This window comes from Tribolium madens, unplaced genomic scaffold, assembly GCF_015345945.1.
Source record: "Tribolium madens isolate multiple individuals breed KSU strain unplaced genomic scaffold, Tmad_KSU_1.1 Scaffold_19;HRSCAF=116;Tcas5.2_LG9, whole genome shotgun sequence".
NCBI lineage: Eukaryota > Metazoa > Arthropoda > Insecta > Coleoptera > Tenebrionidae > Tribolium > Tribolium madens.
In genome coordinates, this window is record NW_025400983.1 from 6,595,220 (window position 1) to 6,620,977 (window position 25,758).

At 32.0% G+C, this 25,758-nt stretch overlaps 1 protein-coding gene across 1 annotated transcript; it reads right to left on the bottom strand.

The window, feature by feature from the left end:
- Nucleotides 1-50: 50 nt before the first annotated feature.
- Nucleotides 51-25,727, bottom strand: LOC123015519. The gene is made up of 3 exons (XM_044415286.1): nt 25,484-25,727; nt 15,403-15,630; nt 51-439 (listed from the first exon to the last, which is right to left on the bottom strand). Exons 2-3 carry the CDS (start codon nt 15,620-15,622, stop codon nt 306-308), a joined length of 354 nt encoding a protein of 117 aa, XP_044271221.1. The 5' UTR covers nt 15,623-15,630; nt 25,484-25,727; the 3' UTR covers nt 51-305.
- Nucleotides 25,728-25,758: the final 31 nt, after the last annotated feature.

Here is a 25,758-nt window from a genome sequence, read left to right on the forward strand (position 1 = left end):
TTATGTTAAAAGGTCGTTCAAAATAAGTAATAAACTCGATAAGTTATCAGCTGGGTACTGATTTATTTAATACACATCACAAACTTAATTATTGAAGCTATTTCTGTGATAAACTCGATTTAAATGTATGTAGCAACAAACAACAAAAATAACTGATAATATGATTGGATCGTTTCGATTAGAAAAGACTTTTTCCATGTTGGATGATAATTCGTTACGGGAAACATCCATGTGGTATCTCCACCGGATACAGACACATATTTCAAAAGATATGACACGACATGTGGTTGCTAATGTGGCGATTGTCACTGCGAATTTTCAACAAACTGAACTTTAACTCTTTTCTTAGTCACAATCTTCTTCGTACTCTTTTTCCGCTTTTTCCTCAATTCCATCCTCTGTTTCATTGTTTCTTCTGCATTGGAATCAGGATTCAACTCTAAAATATCGCTCTTATCAAAACATTTCAGACACTTGGGACATGCTTTCATCTCAACATTTTTCATAACCCTTTCGGCGAAAACACACCCGCAGGACCAAAGTGCAACAAACCGGAATTTCCCCGACATTTCGAGTCCTGTCACAGGACAAATATAGGGCGAAGTTTCAATTCGCATAATTGTATCTTCACGAAATTCCGTATTCCGGGTTAGATTTAAATCGAGGACATCTTTCAAGCTTTTAATATGATTCGGCAGCGGTTCTTTATTAATAATTGCTTCGATTACGGCCGATTTGTTGTAAAGTTTGCCCAAACCACATGTAACAATAGGGCGTTGGAGGAGTTGTTGGCTTAGATTGCAATATCTCCATTGAAAAATTAAATGGGAGGTGTGATCTTTCGTCTCGGGTTTCTGTTTGACTTTTACTAATTCGTTACGGCGAGGGATTGTCCCACCGTCACAACCCATTCTTGAGTTTTAAAAAGCACCGACAAGTTGTGATTAATGTCAAAGTGACATTGACAGGAAAAATGGTTGATGACACTCATGCTTGATAATTTTGAGGTCGATCAATTCCTGTTCTTCCTGAATCGGAGTTTAGTGTTTTAAACGAGGTTTCTTGGTGGATACAAATTGCCGACCAATGGCACGCAACTTTTCACAATGCAATAAAGATTAGTTGAAAAGTATTCTTATCAACAAGATTTTTCCTGTGATAATTTTTTTTTGTGTTTTAAATTTCGCACCATTAAAATTATACAATGATTACATTCGGTGTTATCTGGACACCGTTATTGGGGAATGGCTTTTGCGACAAACGTCTCGTTATTTCATCGTAAACGTTGCGGTAATAAATGTCGAAAGTGACAGTTATCATAGCCGGCAAAAACGGAAGTTGATAACAATGTTTGGCAGGAGAACCTGACGGTTTCACTGTCGTAAACACTGCAATAAATGGCACTTTATTGAAATACAGAGTAAACGAATTTAAACAAAATTGTTGTCTGACAAAAATGATAGAAGTTTTATAAAGTTTAATTTTTTACACAGTTTTCAAAATGAAATTATAATAATTACATAATTAAAAAAACACTAATAAATTAATTACACTCTTGACAATATTAGGATAGAAAATACAGGGTGTTTCACACAACTTTACGAGGCTTGCGCCTAATGTACGCACCCAAATATACAAAAGTCACAAAACACTGGATACAAAAAATACACTTCTAACTATTTAATTTTTGGAAACCCATGACAGTAGTTGTCAAACTAATCACTGTTTCATTAATAAACTGTAGTTTTTTAGAAACAATTATCATTTGTTCTATCAAGAGACGGCATGAATATGATTCTAGTTTATCTATCTTAATCACTAACTAAAAACGTTGTAATTTTTTAAAGGTTGAACAAACTAAAAAAGATTATTCAATTTTTCAAAATTTGTAATCGAGTTCGTATCGGAGTATTATTGATTGCATCTTACAGGCGCAGGCCTCGTAAAATTACGTGAAACACCCTGTATGTAACTTATAAATTCAATTTTTTTTATTTCTTTTGTTAATTCTTACATTTTGTCATCTTATTTTTGTGGCCATTATTATTTTATATTTATGAAAAATATTTATGCATGTGGGTCAAATTAAATAGAACTTTGAATGTAAAATATTAATTCATCTTATTTTAAGTATAGTTATCTCAATATGACATATTAAGTACATAATGTAAGTATAAAAAAAAAGATTTAAAATGAAAAAACGAAAAAACAACAAAAAATAATTATCGGATTAGCTTAAAATTGTCAGTTAACAAATTTTTCAATCCGCCTTTTGGTATTATTTTTTTTCTCACTATTTATCACAGAAATTCAAATATTTTTTTGGGTAATTCATCTGTGTGGCAGATAGTGGCGACTAAGCAGATCCCCATTAAATTAATTTATTTAAAGACCCGTTTCTAATAGTTGTATTTACTATTTCAAGCCTAATTTAACAGAAATTAATTAAAGTGACTAGCAAGTAGGAAGTATTGGAAAGTCACAGTCACGTTCTAGCGTTTATACTTAGACATTTCGAAACAATACGAACCCTGACGGTAAGTACACTATTTTTGCATTGTCGCATACATATAATGACAGTTTTTCGGTACCCTATTTTTCAACGGAAATATGACACCTACAACCTAACGTAAACCATAAATAACCATGAAAAGAAAAAACTTTTGAATATACATTATTGTACGATGTTGTATTATTTATTTGTACAAGTTGTTTTTAGTGTCAAATATACGCAGTAACAGCTCAAAAACCACGTAAATATCAAATTTCGACTATAATAAGAAAAAGATGAAGTTTTTTTATAAATGCCGTAAGTTTGCAACCTGTCTGTTCAACCGGCTACATCCACTGCCAATAAATTATATTAAAGCACAGGTGAAACGTGTCATTTAGATATAGGACGTCAGTTATACGTAATTGACATGCATATACCTAGTCGTTAGCTTTAAAAATCCAAAGATGCAATTTCAACGAGAAAAATATTTAAAAAAACATATGGAAAAACTTTTCGTTCTAATTTATTTTAGTACTTTGTTTAAAATATAGTTATTATGTCGTTTGATTAGTCCTGGAGGTAAGGTTGATGGTGCACGCGTGCATATGTGTACAAACAACACTTGCTCGGTCTCATTGACGATTAGAGGAGTGCACGTTGTATCTACTTAAAAGGAAACCGTGATTCAATGCAATTTACAATCAATTTGCAACAGATAGTTGCGTATTTATGCCACGATAGAGACAGACGGCACAGGTATTGCTATGCAGGGAGTGGGTCCTCTCTAAGTGCACAGACCGAATAATGTAACCGGTAAGCGATAACCGGTCCAGGCGGCTCAGCTCAGGTGGGTGGTGGCGGACAAACTGCAAGGAAATTCCACCATCAGAACGCCAAAAATGGACACAAAACGGACACCCTCATCTGACGTCACAACAATCTATGAAAAATCATCCAGGAACTACAAAACAAAGTACGGAAGAAAGGAGAAGTATGCACTAAGACACGAGGCTATACAGTGTGTAGGACTAGCACTGGTAGTCCAAACTAGCAGTAAAATATAGAATTAAAAAAATTACCAGTAGATACAAATTGGAAATTTTGTAGTATATTACAACAGTGATGGGAAATATTCCATTACCATAAAGCTCAAATTAGCTATCCGAAAGACTTGAAGTTATATGAAGCTCGACGGTGTCATGAAATTAGTAAAATTAATCAAATAATCAGTTGTTTCACTCTCACTATAGTAGAATATTTCCCCTCCGTTGTAATAGGTATACTGTTTTTCGTAGACGCAAAACTGCATTCAAATTTTTCTTCGTTTAACAAGAAAAAGTATGTAGAACATACTACACACATACACAGATTGTTAAAAGAGTGGCTAGTATTACCACTTTTTCTACCTAAGATTTATTTAATTTATAGGTATTTTGACTATTAGTTTTTATTAGTGGTTCCCAAACAATCTAAAAATGGGGCCGCAAATTCATCATCAAAAATAACTAAAAAGTGGAAGATAATGTCAATTCAAGAACCAATAAACTAATTATTTCTAATTAGATGTACAGGTTGTCCAGAAAAAACGTTAAAGGATTTTGAGGCGTCAATTCTTAGATTAATATGAGAAAAAAGTTCCTATGGACCTATGTTCGTAAATGCTTTCTAATTTCGAAAGAAATTCGATCATGAAAAACTCACTGCATGGATTGCTTTTCGGAATTAAAGTCAGTGCACGATTTAAGAAAATCCCGTTTTATTTCGAAAATGGTGCGTCTTCCAAAAATAAAAGAAGAGACATTTTGTAAAGAAAATTAATCAGCAAACCACGAATCTGTCGTAGGAAAAATTAACACTAGTAGATTCAGCGCTAAAAAATTATTCCGGAAGCAAATTTTTGTCAATTGACAATTGAAAAAAAAAAGATGTTTTGTTCTTCATTTGTAGAGCTCTAGCTTCCTCTTAGGAAGCATTTCCGGCCATTGGTGCATAGAAACTTTTTTTTTCATATTGACTTCAGGATTGACCCCTTAAAATCTTGACGTTTTATTCGGACAACCTGTATATTTCATAAGAGGGTCCACGACACATCATACTTTTGCCTTGGTGTTCCGCAGCATTTTAAAGGTTGAGAACCCGGAACCAATATAGGGGAGAGAGTATGCATTATACATGTTTTATAGAAATATGTATACAGTCACACCAGTAACATTAGATATTTTTTCTATACTTTCTTCAAAAATCTTTAAGAATTACAAGATAGTTATTTGAGTTTTAGGGAATTTGGAGTTGGTGTTAAAGGGATATTGACATCGTGACTTGGTAAAAAATGCAATATTTTACTGCCTGTTTGAAAAATATTATTTTTAAAGAATAATTCCAGTGCAGTAGAAATGTATTATTACCACAAGTGATTTTATGTCTTAAAAATGAAGATATTGCTGTTATTATTCCGTTTAACTGAGATAAGATCGGTCGTACAATACAATTCCGGTTAAAATCTTTTTGTTTAGATAGTGCAGGGGGTAATAAAGGGTCTCGTAAATATGTTAGTGTTAATGATTATCATCTGAAGGTCCCCCGGGGTACCATCTGGACATCTGGCGGGTCTGTAAAGATAGTTGATGGTTATTGGCAGTCACGCCTTCTTCTGAAATACAACCGACACGCCGTTTCGCAAAATCCTCTCAATCAAAGACAAATTTTGGCGAATTTCACTTAACCACTCTTCAAGCTAATAAATAACAATCCCAGATAAGCCGTTTCGAGTTCAAAGACATGTAAATAAATCCGTCACGAGCCGTTCGATCTAATCGTAACGACAATAAGCATCTAAACGAGATACTTTTTACATAATTTACTAAAGTGTATTTATTCGACTAGCCATTTAAGGAAGGCAAACAGTAGCCTTGTTTGCATTTACTTATCTTTATCAGCGTTATCAGTCAAGGAGTGTCATTGTATTGTCAGAAATACGAAACTAACCACCACAGACACAAATATGTGATAAAAAAAATCAAACGAGTTGATGGTTTTCAAGTCGAATTCTGAAGCAATCGGTTAATTGTAATGCTTTCTGTTTTTAAAACTTTCTATTCGGCATAATGATAATGTATAAAAGTCAAGTACTCTTTTTATAGATTGTCATTAGACATGCTGAAACAATTCAGTGGGCGCCGAAACGCCTAGAATTGGGTCAATTCAGCCACACGTTTTAGTAATTCACCGTTTCCGTTTTCACAATAGAATTCGCTCTTCGTCCTATAACTCAGAGACTTTACGTTCGACGACTTGTATTCGAGGGTTGATAATTAAATGGATGTATTCAATTAAAAACGACCCGCATACAAACAGTGATTATCAAAATGTTGGTGGACTCCTCTTCCACGCCCTGTATTAGGCAACCAGGCTGACCGACGTTTGAGAACGCCTGGAACACACCCCACGAAGAAGTGGCCGTTTAATGGGAACATAATGCAAGCCCCACCTTCGAATTCATCACCCTATACATACGACTGCGTTTCGTCCGGTTGTTAATTAATTAAAATTCTCGGGTGCATTAAATTAATTTGAAAAAGTAGAATTTTAGACTTCCTTGTGCGAGAATTCATCGTCGAGTGTTCGTTTTTATTTTTATCGCAACATAATTGAATATAAATCCTCCTCCCACTGAAAGAGTGCACGATGCTGAAACACATTCTTAAATTGCTACAGGCCTCCCACATTTTACTTTGTTTTTTTCACGCGTCTTGCCAAATATCTCGATCCGTTTTATTGTTTTGTTGCGTAAGAAAATTTTTCAGAAAGGTGAGGATTTTAAAAATCAGCAGACGGATGCATTATGGAAATTGCTGTAAATAATTGCCCTTTGTCATCTGATAAATCACGTCGTCGGAGAAAGCTAACCTAGAAGCTCACTATTTGTTATTTAAATCACATTTTTTCTGTGACTAGACTTTTCTAATAATAATTATTGATGTTATCGCATTCTGATTTACCTTTCAAAACACACTGAACATTTTTAAATAATTTAGTATATAATCAATGCACGATTAAATTTATTACCATTGTGTGTTATTCCGAGGAAATTACATTTCGTAAAACGAATTTATTACTTTGTTTTAAGTACTGGCCAACCCTCGTCTATCAAAAAATTATTAAGTAGTAAAATGTGTCGTCTAGGTCTACCCTCCACACATGTGTTTGTTCCGGATGAAAAATGGATCCACTATCTACTTAAGCCCGAACATATGTTTGAACAAGTGGGGATTGACTGCAAAGGGGGTGAGAACTCACCAAGCATAAAATTTCTATTTTAATGGCTCTTAAATATGGGTAACCCCAAGCGAAATTAAATTAATTACTCAGGTCAGTGATGTCTTCCCATCAACATCGAACTAAAATCGAATTTGATCATTTTTTCCTGGAAATTCGACCAGCATTAGCCTGAAAACTTTTATTTTTGTTCGTTGGATAACTGGCAACGGTTCAAAACCCGAAAGATATGTCTGGTTGCTGTTGTGCACTCATCTTATCCAGTTGATATCTCTCCCGACTCAACACGCCGCCGAGAACAAACCCATGTTACCGACTTTATCTCCTACACATATTCCGATTTTCACACTTGTTCTTTTTATTCATTTTATTGCGAGATGTTATCAAAAACAAGAAACTGACCCAATCTATCAAATACTTCTCGGAACTACATTTAACGTTGGGATGCATCGCTGGTATTTAATAACAATATTTACTGGATGGCTGACTCGAGGTTTATCTCTCTTTTATCGCGGCATCTGATTGAATTTTTTTTTCGAAAAAGTGTGTTCCACGGTATCTTATTGCTACAAACCGTTGTATTATTGTAAAAATGCGAAGACTTTGAATACAAGTCTTCGTAATACACCTCTAATCTCTTGTATCCTCTTAGAGTGCATGTGATGATTGCAAAACCATAAACAACCTACCAAGTACCAAGTGGAAGTTACAGCCTTGCAATGACCATAAAATCGCAATATTTCTTAAGGTATTTTATTATTTATAAATTTATCTTACGGCAGGTACAATCTATCATGGGGAAAATGACGTTTCGAAATAAGACGAATGTTGTATTTCAAAAACAGGAATTTAATAAAATATTTTTCTATTGATTAATTGTTTTCTTTTACCTCAAGGTAAGTAAAAACATACCATGGGAATGCCGCTTAAATTGGCCTAACTCAAACTCGGATAACTGGATGATAAAATTTTGAGTATTTTTATTTGAATTTTTTTTGTTTCTTTTACCCAAAACTTATGGTATGAATTGGACAAAATTTGACTACTTTTAATTTTTTTGCTAGATACGAAAAGGTATTTGGTATTTTTAAGAGAAGGTATTTTTTTAAGAAGTTTATGCAATTTTTAAGTCATAATGTTCTGTTCTAAATAAAACTAACAAAAAAAACACTCAAAAAATATTTTTATTTTGGTTTAAGAAAACGAGTTTCGTCTGTGTGCCAGTGCTAAGACTAACCGCTTTCTGTCATCACTCGGACAAACTTAAAACGTATGGCATCTGTTCCCTGAAAATACCATCAACTTGCGTCGATTAATATACCTCGAATTTTTCTTGACCGAAACGATAAAGTTTAATGCCACTTTCTCTAACCGCCAATGTTTCAATGTCAATGAAACGAATGCACTTGAACCTGTTAATAATCCTAATCAAATTTCGAGTAAAAATCTTCCATCATTTTTAAAACGTAAATAGATCTAGTTCTGTAAACCCCCTCCGAGAAAGTGTCCCGCAACACCTATGCGTTTTTAATAAAATGTGGACATCCTTGAACGTTTATTACTAGATTAACCATTAGTGTGTGTCTTGTATCTTGGTCTAATTAAGCTACGCTTTAGTAATTTGTTTTTAAAAATCAGTAGAGTATAAAATGTTACTACTGGACTGAAAAAATACATAAAGACTGATCAAAAAACCAACAGAAACTACCAAAAAACTGCCCAAAATCCTTCAGAAATCACGAATTTTTAAACACCTCAAAGATACCTGAATATAAAATAAACCACCAGAAAAACCGTTGAAACTCTCCCAAAATTATACAAAATTACCTTAAAAACAGGAAAAATCTTTACAAATTTCCTCATTTTTAGACACCCGAAAAATAGCTTTTCATTTCTGGACCAAGCCAACTAGCGCATGCAAAAATTGTTGTAAGTTGTAAGTGTTCTTTGTTGTATATTGTATATTACTAAATTATTTTTACGGGGTAAGTAAAATGTCTTAAAAACATTGCTTTCACGTCCAAAATATGGTAGTAAATAGTAATTAGTAGAATAATTATATTTATTATACTATTACTGTGTTGTACTTAAAAAAATTAGGTAGAGGTTAGGTAATTTTCTGAATTTTATGTTTCTGTAAAGGCTTTTTAAAAATCGTAGAGGAAATATTGGGGTTTAAAAACTATATACTCGTAAAAAATGTAAAAATTATATAATTTCGGTGTATTTGGTTGCATAAGCATAATATGGTTTTGTTTATTGATGTTGACGTCCGAACAGTAATTCACTTCGTCTTGTCCATGGGTTTTCCATGATAATTTTTACAAAAGTGGTGAAAATTTGCAAAAATAATCAGAAATGTGTTTTTTTTATTAACTTCCCGTTTCGTTTTATTGAAACAGTGACAAATCTGATTTCTTTGATTAAATTATCATAAAACAGCTCTTTACCACAATTGGATTTATGCGGACTAAAAATATTGTTTATTACGATTCTTTTGCTATAAAATATTATACTTAGTATATGGTCTTTGGTTAACTTAATTTGGGGCAATTTTTTACATTATGTCAGGTACACATTTCAACATTTATACAGTAAATATAGTACAGAATGAGAGACAGACATAATATAGAAAGAAGCCTAAATATGTGTTCAAATTGGTATAATTGGTAGAATTGATGAAAAAGTAATAGGGTATTACATTATCGAATATTTTTTTATTTTACTATTTCTCTCTTTTGTTCCCGTTTGTTCTCATTTGTTCTCGTTTTACATGCAATCTTAATTCCAACTGAATTTAGCCCCATATTGAGGAAATTTCTAGAAATACTTTGCAGATTTTCAAAATTCTGTCTTTGTTAGTTTTTTATTTACAGTCGAATTGAGAATAGCAAAATTACGATTTCTCATTTGAGTTACTTCATTGATATTTTTTGGTATATTTAGTTTTTTATCTTGAGTAAAAGATTTGTAATTATTTTTGAATTGCTGGAGTTCAGATGGTTGTCTTATTTTTAATGGTGTATAATATTCTGCTACAACTTTATTGTCTTTGTTATTCGTCATTTTTTAATGTAAAAAAATTATCTAATTGATATATATATATATACATATATATATATTTGAAAACAACTAGTTTCATTGTCATGCCAACTTGGGAACATAACATTTATATTTTTAGAAAATATGAAATGAATAATAAACAATTAAAAAAGACACAATACAATACAGGGTGTTTCACATAATTTTACGAGGCCTGCGCCTGTAAGATGCAATCAGTAATACATATTCCGATACGAACTCGATTAGAAATTTTGAAAAATTAGATAATCTTCTCCAGTTTGTTCACCCTTTCAAAAATTACAACGTTCTTAGTTAGTTAGTGATTAAGATAGATAAACTAGAATCACATTCATGCCGTCTCTTGATAGAACAAATGATAATTGTTTCTGAAAAACTGCAGTTTATGACTATTAACGAAACAGTGATTAGTTTGACAACTACTGTCATGGGTTTCCAAAAATTAAATAATTAAATGTGTATTTTTTGTATCCAGTGTTTTGTGACTTTTGTATATTTGGGTGCGTACATTAGGCTCAAGCCTCGTAAAGTTGTGTGAAACACCTTGTATGTAAGGATGTAAAAATAAAAAATCTTTTATTGAAGTTAGTCCTGGTCACCTAGTAATGGGAACATTTTGATTGGTATCTGAGCTTAATTTAAAACTGTGTTCAAGTTTGCATGGAAGTTACAGGGTTGATCCCCTGCTTTGTTTTTTATAATCTATACCAATGTAATTTTATAAACACCTTCATGATCTTTACAAAAATAATAATTACACGTCTTTTTTTAGATTATTGAATTTTAATTTTCCTTAACTTTACAAATAATGGCTGCTGTACATGGAAAATCAAGTAAGTGTGCTGGTAATATTGCACTCATCCACTATGAGAATAGCCCGCCGTCTAAACGTCCAAAGGTACGTTTTTCGCCTCTTTGCAAGTAATGCAACACCTGCTAGTTGAATTACGTTTTGTTTTATATAGAATATTCTATATTTAAACCCATCTTTTACAGATGCAAATGAATCCTGTTTTTCGACTTGATACATCACGGTTAAAGAAATTGGTAGAGTGCACTCACTTCGTAGACAAAACCCTTTTTATAAAGGCTTTTTTCGATACTAGCGGTATAATATTGGTCACTGCTCCTAGTAGAATTGGGAAATCCTCGAACATGGACATGTTGAAAACGTTTTTAGAAATAGTGGTGGACGAAAACGGAAATGCCATTAACAATACAAAGAAAAAATCTGGTCAATTTGTGGAGAAAGCTGACCATCAGCTGACAGCGAATTATAAAATATTTAAAGAAAACCACCTAAAGATTTACATAGAACAAAACGATTTTTTCAAAGAACACTGCGGACGTCACCCAGTAATTTATATGAACTTTAAAGCTGCAGTTGGCCCTACGTTCAAGATCATGTTAGCTCAGTTTAATGAAATTATTTATTATGTTTTCTCTGACCATCAGTACATTTTGCAGAGTAAACGATTGAATCAAGAAGATAAAGCATTGTTTGCTTATTTATTGAACAAACTGCGATATGGGAAATTAAAAGAAGCTCAATTGCAAGGAGCCTTAAAAAAATTGTCGCAATTTCTGTATATCCACTTTGAAAAAAAAAAAGAAGCAGTAATGTTAATCGATGAATACGACAGTCCAATTGGCCAGGCATTATTTATGGAGGAAACATCAGATGCTCAGACAATTAATTTCATTGCCACGTTAATGTCTAATTTACTGAAGGATAACAGTTTTGTGGATCGTGGTTTGATTAACGCTTGTGTACGGCTGGCCAGGGTATTATCAGGCCACGCAAACAACATCGTTCATTTGCAATATTTGGGTGACCACGAACTTTCCGAGTTTTATGGCTTCAACAAGAAGGAAGTTAAAAGTCTTCTTAAAAGTGTGGGAATGTTAGAGAGATACAGTGAGGCTAAATATTGGTGCGATGGCTATGTGGTCTTCAATAAAAATATAAAGTTATATAACGGCTGGTCTATTATAAACTTTATGCGGGAGAAAGTCGCACGAAAGTTTTGGATTGAAACAGTTGACATGGCATGTTTGCAAAATGTATTTTCACTTGAACCAATACGAGACCGAATTTTCGAAATGCTTCAGGATCATACAGTAAAGATTTAAAAAATTGAAAAAATTCAGATCACACATATACAACACTTACAGGAATTGATAAATACACCTTTATCTTCAAAAGTAACTAATAACACAGTAGATTTATTTTTACAATTTATGAGTGATTGTGGTTATTTTAACGTGAGTGACACAAACTCACAACGGTGGTTGAGCTTACCAAATAAGGAAATAGGGGAAGAACTCGCACAGAAACTATATACTCTACCATTCTTTATCAAGAATCACAAATTTATTGGGGACAGAATTTCAGCATTCACACAGGCACTCAAAAATTTACAACCAGACAATAAACATAGCTTCCGCAATTTGGCCAAATCTGTTGGTAAATTGTTTTTCGAGATTCCATATCCATCGAATGAGAGGAACTTCGTGCGCCTTTAATTTCTTTTGCAAATGATCATCCCAGCTTTGAAACTCATGCTGAGCTCTATGTTAGAAAGAACAGACATTTCAGACTTGATATTTTAATAATCAGAATTGATGGTGTTGCGATTATTTTAGAAGTAAAATGCTTCAGAGAATCAGCCATTGAAGCTCTTAGCCAAATACTAATAAACAAGTATTACCGTATATTAAGAAAACCAGAGTTCAAACAGCGAGTTGAACAAAGAATATACATTGGTTTGCATATGAATCGAAATAAAAGTGTCAGCTTGTCTTATCTAACGAACATCAAAAAAATTAATAATAGGCAAGATGTTTTTTATTCACACTCAAGATAAACTGTTGATTTCATGTACATCGTGTTTCTAGGTTATCTAAGTTAGTGTAAATTACAAATTACCATTCTTAAATCTTTCACCTATTTTTAAATGAAGGAAATGCTTTAGTCTTGTTTTAATTAAGTTGTTTGCTTCGATATAAATAAATATATTGTTCAAATAAAAACACTGTTTCATTAGCATATATTTATCTTCCCAAATTAGGTTAATAAATTGCAAGATTTTGTACAACTCTGTCAAAGTTAAATAGTGATCTGCTTTGGTCCAGAAATGAATGATAATTTGGAATGTCTATAACAAGGTTATTTTCAACGATTTTTGTGATCCCAATTTTGGTGGTCTGGAGTTCTTTGGATTATTTTTGGGGTGTTTGAAGATAAGTGAGTTTTTCAAGTACTTTTCTTTGATTTGTACACACGCCAATTGCTTTGACCCAGAAATGAAAAATTATTTTTAGCGTGTTTGAAAAAAAAGGTTTTTTAGGTTCTTTTTGGGTAACTTGCAATGACTTTTGCATGCCGCGAATTGGCTTGGTCCAGAAATGAAAAGCTATTTTGAGGTGTGTGAAAACTAGAGATTTGACAATGCTTTTAGAGCAGTTTTGCTGAGATAATTTTAATTGATTTTTGCATACGCCAGTTGGCTTGGTCTTGAAATGAAGAGCTGTTTTTGAGGTGTCTAAAAACAAGGGAATTTGTAAAGATGTTTCCTGTTTTTAAGGTAATTTTATATGATTTTGGGTGATTTTCAACAGTGTTTTCGTGTGCCCAACTTTTAGTGGGTACTTTTGGGGTGTATTCGTAATTTTTTGAAGGATTTTGGGTCTTATTTGGTCATTTCTGTTGGTTTTTCACCGATTTTTATGGATTTTCCATGTGCCAATTGGCTTGGTCCAGAAATGAAACACAATTTTTGGGGGGTCTAAAAATGAGAAAATTTGTAAAGATTTTTCCTGTTTTTAAGGTAATTTTGTATAATTTTGGGCGATTTTCAACGGTTTTTCCGTGTGCCCAATTTCTGGTGGTTTATAGATATTTAGGTATGTTTGAGGTGTTTAAAAATTCGTGATATCTGAAGGATTTTGGACAGTTTTTTGGTAGTTTCTGTTGGTTTTTTGATCAGTCTTTATGTATTTTTCCATGCGCCAATTGATCTGGTCCAGTAGTAACATTTTATACTCTACTAAAATCTGATAATTATTTTTTTAAACGAATTAGGATAAAGTCGTCACTCGAAATAATAATTAAGAACCAAAACACATTAGCCAAGAAACCTATGTAGTAATAATGTTTGTTTCTGTGCCAAAATCAATAGTGCTTTATCGATTTGTTCCATGCCATGCGAGGCACGCAATTTAAGTGTAAAAGAAGGTGTGGGAAATTCAACATACGCAAGCTAAACGAATTAAAATAATTGAATTAATTTAGGTCTTCGGTGACATTGTCAACTTATGGAAATGATAATTCATCAATAAGGGATATTTCACAACGAACTTTTGTTTCGCTCACAATCAATCATAAATAAATTAATAACCGCTAATTATACGTAATTAGTATTATGAAGTGAAACGACAGAGAAAGCGCAATTTCTGACACCTGTTACGTTTTTATACTATCAACAAATAAATCAATTTTAGTCAAACTAATACCATTCATTGATTAGTTTGAGCTTAATCCAATTCATGACGAAAACTTTGAAATCATTGCGTTATTGCTTTCACTCCTTTTATTTTTTGGGAAAATGAATTTAATTTACACTTAAGCTAATCCACGCTTGTCTGTGACATCTTCACGTTGTACCTGTAAAAGCTAACGCTTTCAAGCTTCAAAAATAACCAGAAGAATGCGGTTAGGAAATAGCATCGCCGTCCACATACTGTAAATTAGTTATTTGTGTGAGTTTTGTTTTCGTTTCTCGCACGAGAGACGCCCGAAACCGAATTTTTCGTCCGATTTTCATAAAAAGGTTAAGCTCCATTTCCTTGCATTGTATTAAAAATGTTTCCTGCACAAATGACACTTCGTGGTGACCTATGAATAAATAAATAAATAACAATATTCAGCACGCATATGTTACAAAAGTAACGGATCGAAATGTCCATCTAATTAAATTCCCGGTCAAGCGAATAATTTTAATTTTTTTCGCCTGCGAATCGTTAATCAAAAGTTTTTATATGTATTGAAATAAATCATTACTGGAACATGAAAATAAACGCATCATTTACATAAATGGATATAAACAACAAGAGCAAAATCGATGCAAATCGGCACATCTTTGATTTATATCACGAGAGAAGTTAGGCGAGTTATACGGTGACCCCCTTATATTTGCGATTTGCTTTGCTAATGTCTTTTATAACAGTCCTAATTCAAACGTCACGTTGTTTTTGTTTGTTGTTGAGGACATCATAAAGACCTGTGAATCACTTGCGCTCTTTATAAATAGATTTGTAATTGATGTTTCAACCGGGAGCGATATGTTACATTATGAGACTATCTATTTATAAACAACTAAGAGCAAAGGGAAAATCCTCTGACACTTGTCTACTCACCTAAAGATTATTTCGAGAGCTCATTCTGAACGCCTCACTTATTATTAATCTTTCAGAACTACATAATAATCACACATCGTAAAAACTAATTAATTATCAAAAAAGACTTTATTTTTCTGATGGTTCTCTTTTACCTTCTGTTTCTTCTTCGTCGGGGATATTTTCCAAACCAAAAAGTTTATAAGGATCGATGAGTCTTTTATCGCGTAAATATTGCAATGCTTCATATTTGTCTAACATGGACCTTCGGTAGTAATGACCACAAAGTAGCCAATTAAAAGGTCCTGTGAGGTAGTGAGGGGCTGCCACTGCTACTGTTATAATTAGGAAACTGGGGATTATTTCGTACCACATTTCTTTACCTACAAATAAGAACTAGAGAAGAAACAAATCGAAACATTTCAGCTTTAGCTTTACCAACAACAAGTCTTTTGAAACTTCTATCACAAGAACACCAAATATGAGTATCTAGGCTTTATTCCGGGTGTTTTTAAGGACATTAATTTAAAATAAAATACAATTTTATTGTTTGAAAGATGACTTACATCGTATTTTTTAAGAGTACTTCACCCAAAAAAGGTCATATTAAGGTGGTATGCTAATAAATAAATGAATAACTAAATATGTTTTCGGCAGACAGGTGCGAAATTCCTTTTTAAATTATTGCAAATGCACAAAAAGTATTTTACTTACTAATTAATACTAAAGGTGGTGCTGTATAGCTGGTGCTGTATAAATTCTTTGGAGAAACAATGTTCTTATATGGTGAATATGAAGTATGGAACGAAGCCGTTTTGTTTTAAATCATTTGTTTTCAGAAAATAATAATTAATATAAATTAACGTAATATAAAAAATGAGATCGTATTTTGACAACGAATTTTTTTCTTGTTTCAAAATTGCAATTTATGTGCAAATTTTTTTTGAAAAAATTAATTATGAAGTAGATATACTCTTTTTCATACTGATGTGCATCAAGTAGGTTGTAGAGTGTCATTAATGTCTTTATGTTTTGCTACCCTATGTTAATTACGTTGTCAATTTTAATTATTTTTTGCTACCTGAGGTACACAATTATTTGAAAAATATTTTTAGGGAAGATTGATGTTAGGAATGTTTGAATTTTCGCATGGTTGCCACCTTAAAGTTATCCCTTTCAACGACTACTTCGATGCACATTAATTTGAAAACGAGTATAGTTGTAATCCTTAGATCATAACCTTTATGAGAAAAATGGTTTTATAGTGGGTTGCTACTTAAAAAAATAATTTTTCTTGTAGAACTCAAAAACAAAAGAAAATTTCGAAAAAAAATTATTCTTGATAAAACACTACATCTTAAAGTACTTTATCGTTCATCAATTAGTTTTTCCAAAAAATTAATGGTTTAAGCGAAAAACGTTTGGTTCCATACTTTTTATTCACCTGGTATGTATGTATTATAATTATGTTAATGTTTATAAAATTATTAGTGACTTTTTTGAAAACTAGGGTACCTATGCCATTTGCCAAAATTACGTTAACAATAACAATTACAACAGTAAAGCTGATGTATCAAGTTAAATCTAAAAATTGACAGAATATATAACACCATCGTTATTCGTTGTTAGTTACATAGTTAGTACACAGTGAAAGATTAGAGTTTCATAAAATAAAATCACGAGACAAAGTGCAAAGATATTGAATTTTTGTTGTAATTACTAGTAGGTTCTAACGGAAAACGATGTTTTCACTAAATGTTACATAAAATCATCAGTAAAGAAAAATTGCCACTAAAGTAGTTCTTTACTCATGTCATGTGTTTTATTTGCCTCGACTATGCCTCAGCAACTAAATAGGTATGATTTCCTTCTTTTTGTTAATTTTAATGCTCTTATAGTATCAGTAGTAATTTTCAATACAGGGTATCCCACGTAAGACTTTCGCATCTAATATCTCTGTTATTTGCCAACGGATTTTTATATAATTTAAAATGTAGACAACTTAAAAGGTTAAGATTCAATTAGTCTTAATAAAATTACCTCAAGATAAAAAAATATAATTTTAACACATATTGTTCCAATTTAAAATTAAGCGAAATTACTATTATATTGTTAAGTACAGTGATGGACAGTGAATTTCGTCCACCCAATTTCCATGACAGATTAAAAGTGTAAATTAGTCTTTAGGTTTTCCTAACCTTGTTTCAGAATTTTGATTAACGTTTGTCATATTGACAGAATGCTTGATGCTTCTTGTTACTTTTTACCTTTGAGACACATCTTTGAGACATACCCTTTTGTACTAGAGAGATCATTTTTATTTTATTAAACGCACTTACTGCTGGTATGTTCGAATTTGATTAAATTTGACAATACGTATTTGAATGTCAGTTATCATGACAATAAAGCACAGACTACAGTGAATTTTTGTGAATTCACAGAAATTGGGTGGACAAAATTCCCTGTCCATCACTGTACTAAAAAATTGACCTCTACATAAAAAAATAACAAAGTCACTCGTCTCAATCAGCAGAAATACGTCGAATATGTTGTTAAAATTAAAAAAAAGTAATGCAATTCCTAAATTACGTTATTATTTTTAGAAGTTAGAGAAACAATAAACGTCAAATGTCAACGTCATTGTCGCGTGACAATCAAGTGTGATTAAATTAATTAATTAAATTAAATTAATTTTAAGTAATTTAGCAATTTTAAAAGGCATGTTAAAATACATTTAAAGGACTAGGGTTGTTTAAGAAATGCGATATTAATCTCTACGTACCAAATACTCTACATTTTAAATTTCGTTAGAATCCGTTGGCAAATAATAGACATATTTAATTCGAAAGTCTTAGGTGGGACACTCTGTACATACCTATACATATTTTGTAATTGCTTTTAAAAAGTGACAAATTTTTAATTTGCGTGAACGAGTTTTCTAACAATTTTTAATGTTAGTACATTTTTTAACCTAGAATTGAAGTTCTTGTTATACAGGGTGCGCCAGAACTCCCAGAAAAAATGTCATATAAGGTAAAATACCGGGAACATGGAAAAAATGTCAAAAAAATTAATCTATAAAAATTTCGAAGTTATGAGTTTTGCACTTTCTATTTTTGGTGGAAAAATAATTTTTCATCTTTTTTGCTACAGGCTATTAGAAGAGGAAATAAGAAAGCTGTATCCTAAATTTGTAACTCGGTTCAATGTTAATTGTGGCTTTCATTAGTAATTTTTTTATACTTTTACTAAATAATTTAAAAAAATGTACAAGATCTTCAGTATCAATAAATAGACATAAAAATGTCAAAAAATAAATTTCAAAATTTTTAATAAAAGTCACCAAAATTAACCCGTTTGTTCACCTGACCGTTATTCACTCAGTATAAAAATAAAACAACCTACACTGGCGTTCTTATGACAATATTAAAATGCAAAACAGTCAACCACATGAATTGCCTTTCTTTATTTATTTAATACAATTATTTGGTATCTATAGGTTTTTTTTGTAGTCTAACAAGAAGCTGTTAAAAATCGCTAAAGCTCCTTGTAACCTCATTAGAAGGATAGAAGGTGACATTTTTGATATTCAGGTTAAAAGAATTAATATTTAGGAAATGAAATGCAATAGCATTTTTTTGACTAAATAAATTTTATTCATTTAAAAATAAAACCAACAAAATGTGAGAGTGCAAAGATAAAATGGGATGCTGCGCAATCAGGGCGTCGATCCCTTGAACGCTATTGGTTTCATCTCTTTGATCCCGTTGGAGGAAAGCTTCGAAATGAACTTGCGCAAATCTACACACGACAGTAATAATCCTTTTATTACACCTTGTTGAAACACTGGAGGTAAGTAAATCAACGGTTCCTTGCGATTTGATTACCCTATTGCCTCGCTAGAAAATCGCTGTGTTTATAATTAATTCTATAAATAAAATAGAACCGTCTCGAAATAACAGCTATTGTCTAAATTACTGTGTGAAGTAATTCCGTATCGTGCATTCTATTTTCTAGTGGTCAGTTGTGGGGGTAGCAGAAAAATCGATCGACTAATCCGCGATACATTTGCATATCGCGGGTCAACGGCGACTAATAGCCGCCGGCATGCCACCTCACCAACACGAAACTTCTAAAAACACTAAAAACTTGCCCTTTTTATAACAATTTATAGCCTCATTGCTATGCAAATGTAATTAGTTTCATAAGTCGAGACTGGTTCTATGGCAAAAGAAGAGCGTAATTGAAGCCGTTTTGCTTTTGTAGCACCCTCTTGAACAACCACAATGCAATCGCAATTAATTCAAACAACAGGAAGTTGAGCGGATTCAAAGGAAATAGCCTCGATATTTCTAAACAGTTGTTTACGTCATTACACATGTAAAGATTTCAAAATCAAAAATCAAAGCGATAAGAAAGTGGTTTCAGACTTTGATATGAGTTTCAAAAAACGTCAATTTATTATTTTTATTATTTTATCTTGTTTATGGCCTGATTCCCGTGTCTAACCTCTGCCCTTTGGGGAAGCTGACCTTTGATTATTTTAATACACTTTAATTCCATCATCTGATTTTTATCAAACGAAAATTTCAATACAAACTGAAAATCAACGACTGCATCTACAATGATTAAGCACCAAGAAATATAACAGATAGCATCATGAAACTGTCATGACCCAGTAGTCGCAGTGCTGTGAAACAAGTTTTGTCGCCCCTCAAGATTTATCGCAAACTTTCCTTCTCTACAATCACGATTCTACCAATCTACACTGTAATATTATTTCCTAATTAACTCCTCAAGTCAATTGTAAATTATAAATTCCGGCAAAATACAAAACTGCACGTTCTCCAATTAATTACAAACGATACAATTTGCGAAATCCAATTGTGTTTTAATGTTGCAAAAAATTTTTCAATTTATGATTGGGTTCATCGCCAATGGGAGTTGTAGTTACTTCCTCGACATCGGATCAGATGAAACTCTTACCAATTATAACCACTTTTCTTGGCTTTGAACAGGTTTTGATAAAGGAAAGCGAATAAAATACTATTTCGGTTTTTGCTACTGTTGCTTCATACGTCAGTTACGTTAAAGTAATTACGTACATAGGCAAAGAATGTTTTATGCTTTCCGTTGATACGTGAGTGATTTAAGACAGTGAAAAGCTAATCGCAAAATTAAACGATTCTCAAATCAAAAATTGGAAAAAGGACATGTATTGGAATTTTCAACATTTTTTGAACTAAACTGTAGATATTTGTATTACAAGGGAGAAAAAGACACTTTCCTCCAGTGTAATACATATAATTTTTCCTACAAACCAGCAAGAAAAATTTCAAAAATAACAAGTTTTCTTGATTAACACAATTTTTCGCTATTAAATATAGCAGCGTGTTTTTTCAGTTTCCATGGGGGAGGTTACATACAGAGAGCGGCAAAATTATGGAATAATCTTATTAAAACTAAAAATATGTATTTTGTTTTGGCAAAAACGTTCGAACAGGTCAATTTTCTTTTTAAAAAATACACAATTTTAAATTTTTTTAGCAAATTCAATAATTTTTTTTAATTATCGAAATAACAACACCAAAATATTACATAAAGTTTTCGAAAAAAAATCATCCAAAAAGTGAAATAATATCAACAAAAAACAAACATGCAATTTTAAATTAAGTTGAGATATTTGGAAATTGACCAATTCGAAAATTTTAAGATTATTCCATAATTTTGCCGCTCACTGTATATTTTTAATGCAATTTTGACAGATGAGGGAGGAAAAGTTTTACTTCACTGGGAAGTAATTGGCTAATTTCCTTTCTGAAATTAGGGTGGAAAAACTTACTTTTTGTTAGGGTTGTAGGAAAAAAATATTACTTATGTAATGTAAAAAGTAAAGTTATAATTATTCGACTCGCTCGTGGAGTGAATTTTCTTGTTGTATATTTTACGAAAAATGAGACACTGATGAAGTTAAAATTTCTCCCATAAGTCGAAGGCTTTCAGACAAAATTCTAAACAAACTTGGTATTTCCTTTTATTATTATAGTTTATCGAAGTTTGGTATTAACATTCTTGTTTTATAATGAGCTATTAATACAATTCATAACATTTACTTGGGCTTAATTTTTATTAATTCACAGTTTTTTTTGACTGAAACACACTTCTCTTTCTATATTTATATGTACAATCGGCCATAAAAACCAGCACAAGTAACGTAAATGCAAAACGGAATTTTAATTTGCTAATTGCATCGATTTCGTGTTTTGCATGTTAAACACTGAAAATAATAAATGATGCAAAAACAATTTCAATTTTCTCTACAGTGAACGTTTCTACTATTAATTACAACACTTGCGTCCCTGCCAAAATAATAATTTCAAATTCTTATTAGATTGTTTATCAAATCATTTTCCGTGCGAATTAAGTATTCACATTTTTTCACATAAAAATTCGAATTTTATTGCTTTACTAAATGCAATGCAAATTATTTCGGAATTAGTAGCACCCACGTAAAGAAAGCGGCCTTAGTCTCAAGGAAGCCGTCAATCAATTATTTTTCTAACCACAGTGTATACGTTTAATGCTCATCTGATGGATGTATTATGGCCTTTTGCGGCGGCCTTGTCTATAAATAATAATATAGTTATGGTATGTCATAAAGTAATTAATTCATGACTTGTTACTAAATAGAGATTGCTAAATGAGGACCGACTGAGTTAAGCCGATGAAATTCACTTTTACCTTTAATCGAGGGCCAATGGCCGTAATAATTGGCAAATGATCTATTTATGTTTTAAACGAACAATTAATGTTTTGATTTTTATCAGAACTGAAAATTTTACAACTCAATTAGGAGAAATAACTGATGGCGTTACAAGCTCACAACAATTTGAACCGAGCTTTACGCGCGTTTTAAATATAAAATTAGTTAGTCTGGGTTAATATTGAGTCAGTTGAGTGAAAATAAATCTATTGGCATAAATTCTCCCTATTAGGTAATCGCTCCTATTAACTACTTTTCCTCCTAATTATATGAAAACCTCTATTTCGAACAGAAGCAATTTGTAATGTAAACTCCGGCAATAAATCCTGGCGATAATTTTCATTGTATAGCCATGTGTTCAATTGATAATTCCTCCCAGATGCTACATAAATCTAATCTAATACAAATTCCCTTTGGCAATTTTGATTTTCACCTGCTTGTAACGGCACTCGACGTGCCTATTATTCGAAAAACAAAGAGAGTAAAGTACGTGCCAGCGGAATGTAGGAACGAGTCATTCGAGAAGATTAGTCGTCTTCGGATTATTGTCGTTGGCGTCCGCTGACAAAGAGAGACCGAGGCGTTGGTAAATGCGACGCCACTAAGCGAGGCGTCCTGGCGCATTTCCAACCATAACACAACTCAGACAAAATATTAGAAGGAGAGACGAGGATGCTCTGTCACGAAGACGGCGTGAATTACGACGCGTCATTAACTACCTCCGTGCCAATTAGGAGGCCACCGATGAGATGGACACTGAAAAATCAGCTCTAACGACACTAAATTCGATACGGGTTTTTAAATAAGAAACATTGTCAGATTGGTAAAATGTGGCTTCGCGAAAGGAAATAGACGTAATAATAATTTACGATATGAGCGTCGTAAAATTTAATTATACGGCTGTAACACAGTCTGTAAAAAATATAATACGAGGAAACATTTTTTGGATCGGACACGGACCAAAAATCAATTTCAAATCGAACATTTTCACACAGAAAAAGTATTCACTATGGCACAGTTTTAAGTAAAAAGTCGTTTTAAAGTCAGGCAGGACAAGTTATTATAGCCACAGGAAAATGTTCTACTACACTCGTACTTTAAGCTTAAAATATTTACATTTGCGGAAACATGGATTACACACTAGTCATATAACTGCAAATTTACTGTAATTTCAACACATCCATAAGAAGAAAAAGTTAATTATAGTGTTAATACACTTAGTAAATATGATCTTTCTTAAAAATTTCTTACTACAACTCCATTGACACATGAAACGACATGAAAAAAAAAACACTATTGTAATAACTGAAGTTTTCTGGTTAGATAAAGATAAAGAGCTTCTTTCTATCTCAAAAAAAAGGTGATATAATTACTCATTAGAAAAATCTGAAAAATGCTTTATTTTTATTTAATGTTAACAAAATGTATTTTTTCGAAAATAAAAAGAAAAGATTTTTAAATAATACCAATCAGAATTTTACGTTGCTGGTACCCTTTTGTTGTATTCAACTTGAAAATTCGTTAAAATCTCTTTCGAGTTGTTTATACATAGAATAAAACGGGAGGAAATGTTGGGAAATTATAAATCTGTAAACCCATATCAACTTGTACGTAATTTGCATTTTATAATTCGACTCGTTCACGATATTAAAAAAAAAATATTCACTTCGTTCTTCGGGTTTACCGTCCTAATGTAATATTCATCGTTATTTATCGCGATAACGGCGACTCAGGTATGGATTTAAGGGTAAATAAATTCCAGTGTAAGGTATAAGGCACGAGTGAACCGTTTCAGTTGTATATTTATAAAAAAAAAATGCTTGAAAATATTCTCATGCAATTAACTACTTAACAAAATCCATTGCTGATAAGCATGAAACTCATAAAACTGAGCAAACTGATAAGGTGACCGATCTGTTTTCAGGATTTATAACACACTGTGTAAAACTGTTGAGGTCAGAGGTTAACATTCTATTTTCAAGCCGGTGACTTTTTGTCCACTGGAAAACTATGAATCTTTCGATGATTGATGGGAAATGTTGGTATAATTTATTGTTATAAGGCTGGGCGATAAGATATCGAGGGAATATAACGAATAACGACAATATCGTGCTCGCGTCGGCTCAGAACCTTATCACAACAGTATTTTCCAAAGATGTGACTCCTCATTTATCGATCGTATCCATTTTGTAACTAAAAAAATAAAAAAAAAATTGTGACTATAAATATGTTAAGGATACGATACAATCTCCCTCGAGAACCTTTCAGTTCACTATTCTTATTATAGTCTCATTTCATGCCTCGAATAGGTTCTTAAAAGGCTCTATTATGAGAGACAAGTGAAACAATTAACGTGGTTTTCCGCTTTCGTTTATCAAATTAATCATTTATTATGCCATTTAAAAGCTATGCTATCAAAAACTCTTGACCCAATTACAATTTATTTTATACTAGAAAATTCTCAAGATTTATTCTTCGAAATTCACACAATTTAATTGTCCTATTTTTATCACAATTCTGCAAATTGTTATCTGCCTCGTAAATCAGATGCAAAGAAAATAAAACGTTCGTATTTACCCTTCACATTTATCACGTTTGGCATTAGTGACAAACATTAAATTTTTTTATTGGATTTGGTCAACGATCTCATAACAATAAATGTCAAGTTAAACCAAGAATTGTTATTACCTGCATTTGTACCATAAAATGTCTAATTTTACCGATAAAAGATGATTTCAAATTTGTTTATTTTTCCACATAAAGTATCACCTAACTGTCAAATTAGAAACACAACACATTAAAAAATATTGATTGAAATAAGAGAAACGTTTAGAAGCTGTAAAAAATTTGTATACACGTCTGGTCGGAAGTTTATAGGTAATACAAATAATAGTACATCAATTCTATTTTTATAAAGTAATGTTTTAAGATATTAAGTTGGTGAGTTATTCTTGGACTCGCATTTATTTTATTGCTTAAAAAATCACTTGGACATTGCTGATACAATAACTTAAGTAAACTTCACATATACCTAACGAATCGGTAAAATGAGTCGATAAAAACAGAGATTATTTTGTTGAGTGTAATAACGATGTGTGATTATAAACTAATTAGTGTTTTTAGGTTTTATGCCCAATTTTATAGTCTCATGTCCATACACAGTAAAATACAAATTAAAATTCATTTGCGTGTTAATAAATTCTTGGAGGAAATAGAGAATTATTGAAAATTATTACGAAATATGCGAATCAATACTGTGGGTACTTTATTAACATTACCTACATTCAAAAAATTTTGACAATAATACAAGTTTTAATTATTTGCTTGTTGATGGTAAGTAGCTAATTTGTCCATTTTTATCTTTTTTTCTTACAGAGGGTATGAGTTGCCTGTTGCACAAAATCGCACATTTTTTCGTAAGAAAAATAGACATTAGGTATTTGATAATTTTCTCCAAATTAATGTTACTTTACCTAAATTCTGCAGAAGTTCGTGATAAATTGAGAAAAAAACTGTTTCAGTTTTCACAATTCAAGTAAACTCAAAATGGCACTTTTGGCATTTGACAAGTGTAAAAATTCAGAGCACACTTAAAAAAAAATGTAAACTTCCATGTCCTACACCAGGCAGTGTTGTTATAAATCAAAATAATAAAAAGTATTACGGAATTTTTACGTATTTGTTTTGAAATTAGCCACTAAACTGGTTGTTTTCTGAAATTTTTACAGAATTTGGTTAAGCGACACCA

What these genes read in the sequence shown, in the direction of transcription:
- LOC123015519 (XM_044415286.1), bottom strand. Translation starts at nt 15,622, where the DNA reads ATGTGGTACGAAATAATCCCCAGTTTCCTAATTATAACAGTAGCAGTG. An exon ending in CGACGAAGAAGAAACAGAAG is followed by an intron (nt 440 to 15,402) that starts GTAAAAGAGAAC and finishes GCGATATTTTAG; the next exon opens with AGTTGAATCCTGATTCCAAT.